Genomic DNA, 7,729 nt, shown 5'->3' on the forward strand with positions numbered 1-7,729 from the left:
ATTTTCTATATTATCATCAAATTCGTTTGGTATTTTAAAGCACCCGCCGTCACAAACACAAGTTTCTCTTATTCTATTAATGTCAACATTAATTAGTTATATAGCATTTTCTTCACGATTTCTCCGTTCTTCTAGATCTTCTTGCGTATATTCAGGTTCGAATTCGTAGCCTTGCACTCTCATACCTCTATTTCTTTACATTTTCTCTAATCTGAGCTGGAAATCTTTGGTTTTATAAAAGAAAATCACGGTTACCGTCCGAGCTTCTATTGATATATAAATCGTTTGCGGCCATTTCTTTCGCTTGGGAGGCTAGGATCATAATGCCCAATAGACAAGAAGAAGCCTGGCACGTGACCACTGAAAACCAGTACCAATCAAATATCGAAAAAAGAGTGACGTCATATATTTTGAAATAAAAATGGAACCTAAGAGAATTTATAATAGGGAGTGGAAACTTAGGAATATTATGTAGCTCAAAAATCACATGATCAGCAAAACTGGCCATGTCTATTTCCGGTATAATTTTTTGTGGCCTCTCCCTCTAGGGTGGGTCTAGAATATTGCGGGAGGATCTAGGGGAGATGGACACTACTTTTTTAGGGAAAGGGAAACGTCTGACTTAAAATACCTCCAAATGGCGCCAGTCGCAATCGAAATCGCGAACCCTTATTGGGTAATTGTACAACCCACAGTGATTGAGGGCAAACTTTAAAATTAAAGGAGAGTCATGTGACCGGAAATTTACCTGGCCAGTTTTAGCATCGCAGCCTACTTGTTTGAGCTACACTGTATTTATCACTGTCAAGGGCAAGAGATTCTACTCCCTATTATAAATTCTCTCTGATGGAACCGCGCTACTTCTAATCTTTAAATTTGTCAATTTATTTCTCATTAATTAAAATTAATTGAGAAATATGAAATAACAAGCCATCGTAACATCATCTCTTATTTTAAATTAATGTGTAACTAGGGTGATCCTTTCCTTTAATAATTTCCGGGGTCGTTCTTGTTAATTAGTGATAGAATGGTTTTCCTCTGACATGGTCATTTAATTCGTAGCAAGAGACAAAAACATCAACTTTGTGTTTACTTACACTGGAGTCATTCCGGAAATGGTTGGCTCAACTAGTTTTAAAACTCTATTCATTACCAGCCTGGAACAATTCTAACAGCCTCGGTTCACACTTGAAAATGCTTCTTTAAGTGCTGCCTGCTATATGGTTTCGTTTGGGCTTAGTGCTAAGGCCGGTAAAAATACGAGGGTTCCAACATTCCCAAAAAACGTGCGGTATTAAGTGATTGCCAAAGATTTCGTGATTTCGAAAAAGATTTCATGATTTCGCCAAAGATTTTGTGATTTCTCGATTTCTTCTTTAATTTCGCGATTTTGCCAAAACTTTCGGGATTTCTTCATTTATTTCGTGATTTCGACAAATATTTCCGGATTTCTTTGATTTCACGATTTAGCCAAAGATTTCTTATTTGATTTTGCAATTTTGCCAAAGATTTCATGATTTCTCAGTTGATTTCGCAAATTCGCCAAAGATTTCGTGATTGCTTCTTGGGTTCACGATTTTGCGAAAGATTTTGGAATTTTCTCTTTGTTTTCGTAATTTCTTCAAAGATTTCGTGTAATTGTCGGATCCCTCGTGAAAATACCCTTAAGACAAGTCTATTATCCCTGAAAACTAGAAACAAGCCTCCAAACCAGCATTAAGTTGCTTAGTTAAAAAATTTCAGGAAACCGCGTTCGTAATCCGTTGCTCCAGTTTCAGTTTTTTGAAAACTAAACTTTGTAAACGTTTTGAATCATTTGGAACCATTTATCCCAATAAGTGTGAACATGGCTTAATTGTACTTTAGATTCGGTAGATAAAAGTCCGGAAGGAGGTCTTAAATTTTAAATATCGATAAACAAATTAATGATTCGCGTCGCTTAACCTTCAAAATTCAGTAAGTTCTTAAACTCAGGCGGAATTTGCTTCAATGCTCGCTTTTTATAATGCCTTCATTCAAAATCTTTTGGTTATGAACCGAACGTCATTCTCTGTGTGAATGAATAGCTGCCCTTGACCATGCACTAATCACCATTTATGTTGCTTTTAATTTACTCTAAAGTTCAATAACACTTTTGTATGGTAAGTACATAATATAGTACGCGCGGAAGGTTACTCTATACTCAATTAATGTACAGAGAAAGTAGCTTTTGGCACATAGTAGCGCGCGGGGGATTAGAAAAAACGTTAACTATGTTCAAATGAAAGGTATCCATTAGCTTGTTTACGAATGGACTTTTATATATTCTAAATGGAACATAGTTTTTGTTGTGTGTGTATATATAGGACAATATATTTCCGCATTGAGAAAATTGCTATTTTATTAGAGTGGCCTAATCTGCTGAATACAGATAAAGGTATCGGCGATCTAGTTTAGGAACGCTTGACCTCTCCTAGCGGGCCTATTTCGTTAATTGGTGTTGGAGGAAACGAGATTATTGTTTTGTCGATCAGAAATTTAACGCGAAATTCGCGTTTCCTTACCATGAAATCGATACTTTATTAATCATAAAGTATCATCTCCCCTTCACAATGAAACTCGCTTCAATTCGAGAGCCGAGAATCGAATAGTCGGGCAAACATTTTCTATTAAGAGGTCATGGAGGATAAACTTAGAATTACCTGCAATTTTGTAAGTTCAAATATCTAAAAATCATATTTTTTAATTTGTATAAAAGGGTATCATCATTTCTTAGGACCTTTTAATTTCTAAATTGTCGCGACTAGTAATTAACTAATTGTTATGGTTGTTTATTATGTTACGTGCAGCCGGAAGAATGCGCGGATGTGCTGACCGAAAAGAGATCTCCATTTCCTATGGGAAATTCTTTGCGCGATGATTTTATCAATTTCGTTTTCTTATCTTTGAAAGACAAGTAATTTATCTTGACCTATATTTTTCGATTGAATTGGGTTCTGTAGGTTGAATATTTCTTCTCAGGTGGGTCTATGTTCCCGGACCACCGTCGCAAGTGGGCCATGTGCATATAAATATCCTTTTCGAAAATGTAACTTTCATTAGCTCGTCTTATAGTAGATAAATAATATTCCTTTTGCCCCCTGAGGGCTGCAAAGAGGAGGGGGCTGGAGTTGTAATTTCCTTCAATCCAAAAGGACCTGAGTCATGACGCCCCGGCTTATTTGTTTCTTATAAAATAGCTCCGAGTTTATTTTTCGATGACGTAGGTTGGGAAATACGCGCTCGGAAATATATGTAGCTTCTTAAAAGGAAGTTGAAATGGAAATTAAAGTGACTTTTACCGATTCTTATACTAATTATAAGACCAATCTGCATCCAAGAAATAACACCGAATGATTTTAAAACTGACATTAGTTTGAGATTTCAGTTAGTAGTAATTATCAAAATTAAAAAGAAATTGAAAATTTAAGATTGAGGGGAAAGTCAAATCCAGACCTTACATCTCCGTCTGCGGGACCCCCATGCTAGTCTCTACAGACCTTCGAGCCCTCGTGACGCAAAAGGTGCATTATGCACCTACTTCTTATTCCGATATTTTTAACGATTTTTTATTGTGGCCCTCAGCTATCTGATATCCTTATTCAGCCCATCAAAATAAACTGGAATATTTATAAATCATTCAGCATTAGCAGTCCTCTTTTCATTACCGAACACGGCATCATTTCGCATACTCCAAATAGTTCGAAACAATTGGAATATACCTTCGGATATTCCGCAGAGGTTATGCCGCACTAAGCTTTGAATGAACGGTGGCGTAGGTCAAACAAATATTTTTCTTTATCCACAGGTTTGGCTTTGTATCTTCGCCAGCATTTTTGGCGTCAGCCTCTTTGGTTACTACTCTCACCGGGTACTAAATATCCGGTATAACAATGAGCACAAGCGGAACCAGGAATTTAAGAGACGCTTTTTGAAATCCCCATGGACTTTCTTTTGGGCTTACGTTTCTCTTCTACTATCCCAAGGTCAGAGCCGTAAGTCGGGTCTCTATGATTAGCCCGTAACGCTATGTCGTCGTTGTAGGTACCTCGTCGATTCCCCCTCATATGAACCAAAGAATAGTTTGGGGTTTGTGTCAGTTGTCCTTCTTGGTCCTGCTGTTGGCGCTGGGTGGCAATCTCAACTCTAAGTTCTCCTTGGGCAAGCGGTCTTTCGTCAATTATTTCTCGGACATCACCGCCAACGATAAACTTCAAATCATCACCTCGAAGGGTAGCGTCTCGCAATATTTCATCCAGGTTATTTCATTGCTTCGCTATGCACTTTTTCTCCGAGCGCTAAATATTATCTTATCCATACATATATAGAGTGAGCCACGGCTCTCGGCGTTAAATAAACGCATTTTGTCGAATGGCGGCTACTTAGACACTCGAAGTTACATGAACAAATTATTGTTTGAAGAAATTGGAGAGAACGAAGTCATATTGTGTGATCTTAACAACTTGGCGGTTATGCTATCAAACAGAAGCTCTGCCCAGAGGCAAAATTATTATGTCGGGTCTTTCAAGTACATGCCAACTTCCACCTTTTATCTCTTCCGTAAGCACGCGCCCAAACACCTTGTTCGTCTAGTCAATATCAGGTAAGAACATAAAAAAGGCATATTTAGATGCGGTTAAAGACGGTACACGCGCTTATTATTTGTAAGGTTGACACGTTTCATTGAGACAAGTCAGATGACGGTTTTACAACGTAAATTGAACAGAAATGGAACATTGACTTCGTCCCGAACCGTCATGTACGATATCAACGACCACTTCAACCCCTGGACCGTCCTCGATATGCAAATGGCTCTTTTGGTCGTCGTCTTTGGATTGTCCTTAGCCGCCCTAACCACCCTGACACAATTGCTGACCTACCTTTACGTCACCAAACCCTTTTAAATGTTGAAAACTGCCTGACGCTGTCAATAAAAACTTTTTAATCTGCACTTAAATGAAATGCACAGTTAACTAGTTCATGTATAAGTAACAAACGTTAAAGCAAATCAATGACCCTTGGAGGAACTAACAATTTCTTATATTACATTTGGCGGGAAATTGAAAATGCACGTTTAAAGGGAAATTGATAATAGTTAGAAAATTTAAGCTTTAGTTTCGATTAACAAAGAAATATTTTGTGTGAGAAATGTTTTTTATTTCAAATTAAAAATTATTGTTGTAATGGGTAAAAAATGCACAATTTAGAAAAATAAAGATAGCACAAGAAGAAAAAATGAGTTAAACGGCACAAGTTTGAAACTAGCGTATACTTGGCAAATGTTCAGAATTAAGTGGCTTTTTGCTGGAAAACAAAGATTTCTAGGTAACAGTCAAAGGTTTTACAAAAATGTATTGAGGCCATTGACAAAATAAAGTAGACTCCTCGGAAAAAACGACAATTTTAAGGATCATATTATAAAAAGGTGGCAGCGGCATTATTCCATTAGACTAGAGCTCAGCGTTTTCTCTCCATTATCCAAAAATTAGTGGATAAACGATTATTTATAAACAAAATTTGTGGAATTTATACGATTTAACACGCAAGTATTATGCATAATATTCGAGAACTGATAAAGGTGAAAATAGATTTATAATAGATAAATAATGCTGAGGTCTACATCAGACCCAGTTAACACGAACCTAAAAGATGGAATTATATATATATTGCATAGTTGGATTACTAGTGACAAGGTAGCGTATTTTAAAGTCGGATTACGGTTCCAAATACCGATAGTTTTAAAATGAAGTAAAAAAATATAATTGCTTAAAAGTATTAGTTTCTTGGGTCAGTAGTATCACTTCCCCCTTGTGTTAGTTAATCCATGCTTTTGTCAACCACCAAAAACACGAGTGAAACATCCATTTCGTTCTTCCTTAAATAGTTTTGGCGTGTGAATTGCTTTCAATTAAAAATTTGGAAAAAACTAGGCCGATGATTTCTGGGGAATTTTACCATTTAAACCCTTGTCTAAAAGTTACACGTAAATTTTGATTCTTATAGCCAGTTCAAGTTTCATCCATGCTTTTAACTTTCTTCTTTTAAGTATACCTTATAAGTTTATAAGCTATGTTCCTTGTAAATATGACACTTCCTATACTTCGTAATGCTACAGCCTTTTTGAGAGTTAGTTCGAGAACGACGCGAGAATTGACTACCGCGGTTTTTCAGTCCATCTGAATATTTAGTCTGTATTAAGCCTTTGACGGCGTTTCACCAGGTGTCGCTTTTCGAGAATCTATGACGTTTCACTTACGTCATTTCATGACAAGCTCTCAGTATTGGCAGTAACCAGTGAAAAACTTATGGAACATATCTTATGAATTTATAATAGCTTTTAATAATGCTTTTTAGTAAAAAGCATCCATATTTTTATATCTCATAGAGGGTCTTGCTTAACGAAGCGAAACTGCATGATTTCGATCGATATGTATGACACACTTTCAGCTTATTGACATTTTCCACGTACAGAACAACGAGGATTATAAAACCAAAAACTGTACCAAAGCTTAAAACGAAACTAGGGCGTTGTCTGTGTAAAGAATATGTAGATGATGTCCGGAATCCAGAAAACAGAAACTGAATGAAGTAAAAACCTAATAAGTGATAAGGAATCGAACTGATGGAAGTCATAAATCAGTAGGCTTCTTATAATCAACTATCAATCAGAAATAATGCAAAATTGCACATTTATGACTGGTTAAAATACATATACTAATATATTTTACGTATTGATCGTTATATAGAAATACGTGGAAGCGATTTTAAACAATTTTGGACTGATCGAAACATTTTTTTATATTCTAAATGGGAATCTCAATTATCTCAGTTTAAGTCTATAAAATATCTTAAGATGAAATATTTCATTGAGGAGAGAAAATATATTATCGACTATTTAGCAGCAAGGTATTAAAATTTTAAGCATACGGTTAAAGATAATTAAAATAATTGTAAATTAGTCATTGAAACATAATGTTACATTTTAAATTAGAAACTTAATTTGTTTATGCGGATGCAAGTTGGGTAGTATAGTCTATCGATTCGTCGTAAGTAGTACTCTTAACAATATGGTATAATCTTTGAGAAGCTTGTTTTGCCTTGAAAGTTCCTCTTGGAAAGCTGCGTTTGCGGTTCAAAACAAGGCTTCATAAGTTTATAATCGTGCATCTTATATAAGCGGGAGAATAAAATGTTTAAGATTATTTGCTTAGGAAAAGTCTCAAAATGCAAATATAACAGTTCTTAACAACGCAGAGGCATGCAGAAATTTAAAAGTAAAGGAATATGCCAATCTTTCTGAGAACGTGAGTATAAAGCAATTGAAAAATAAAAACTTATCCTTACAAGACTTATTGTTTTAACACAGATTTTGCACATTGAGAGAAGAGCTTTTCCTGTGGGTTATATTGCGCGAGAAGAATTTTTGAGGTTTCGAACCAGTCACGCGCCAATTTTATTTGATTACGAGGAAGCCATCACTATCAGTAATCCAATCCCTAAAGAATCCACACTACCACAATTCCTTATGTTAAACTGGGAAGTTAGTAAATTTTAATATTTTTCTTATATTTGGATTCTCAGCTTATTGGTAGGTAAGACGCCGCTCTTCTTGGTAAGGCACATTTTTATTTCTTTCAAATCGAACTTATCTTATAATCATTCAAATTAAAATTGAAAACCATGGTGGGGAATAAATGTAAAAATTTTTTTA

General features: G+C 35.7%; 1 protein-coding gene across 1 annotated transcript; it reads left to right on the top strand.

Annotated features, from left to right (window-relative positions):
• Positions 1–323: 323 nt before the first annotated feature.
• LOC149682607 (uncharacterized) lies at positions 324–5,758 on the top strand. Its single transcript, XM_089834163.1, has 8 exons — positions 324–395; positions 2,829–2,935; positions 3,001–3,067; positions 3,604–3,759; positions 3,827–4,013; positions 4,063–4,277; positions 4,347–4,621; positions 4,688–5,758. The coding sequence occupies exons 1-8, from the start codon at positions 324–326 to the stop codon at positions 4,920–4,922; spliced, it is 1,314 nt and encodes a 437-aa protein (XP_089690289.1). The 3' UTR covers positions 4,923–5,758.
• The last annotated feature ends 1,971 nt before the right edge of the window (positions 5,759–7,729 follow it).

The sequence above is a fragment of the Phalangium opilio genome, unplaced genomic scaffold (genome assembly GCF_054372755.1).
Source record: "Phalangium opilio isolate 3A_F unplaced genomic scaffold, DU_Popi_V2 ptg000038l_1, whole genome shotgun sequence".
Classification (NCBI taxonomy): domain Eukaryota; kingdom Metazoa; phylum Arthropoda; class Arachnida; order Opiliones; family Phalangiidae; genus Phalangium; species Phalangium opilio.

Coding starts and splice junctions, on each gene's coding strand:
- LOC149682607 (XM_089834163.1), top strand. CDS start 324: ATGCCCAATAGACAAGAAGAAGCCTGGCACGTGACCACTGAAAACCAG. Junction 3,068..3,603: donor TAAATATCCTTTTCGAAAAT/GTAACTTTCATT, acceptor TGTGGCCCTCAG/CTATCTGATATCCTTATTCA. Junction 3,760..3,826: donor CCTTCGGATATTCCGCAGAG/GTTATGCCGCAC, acceptor CTTTATCCACAG/GTTTGGCTTTGTATCTTCGC.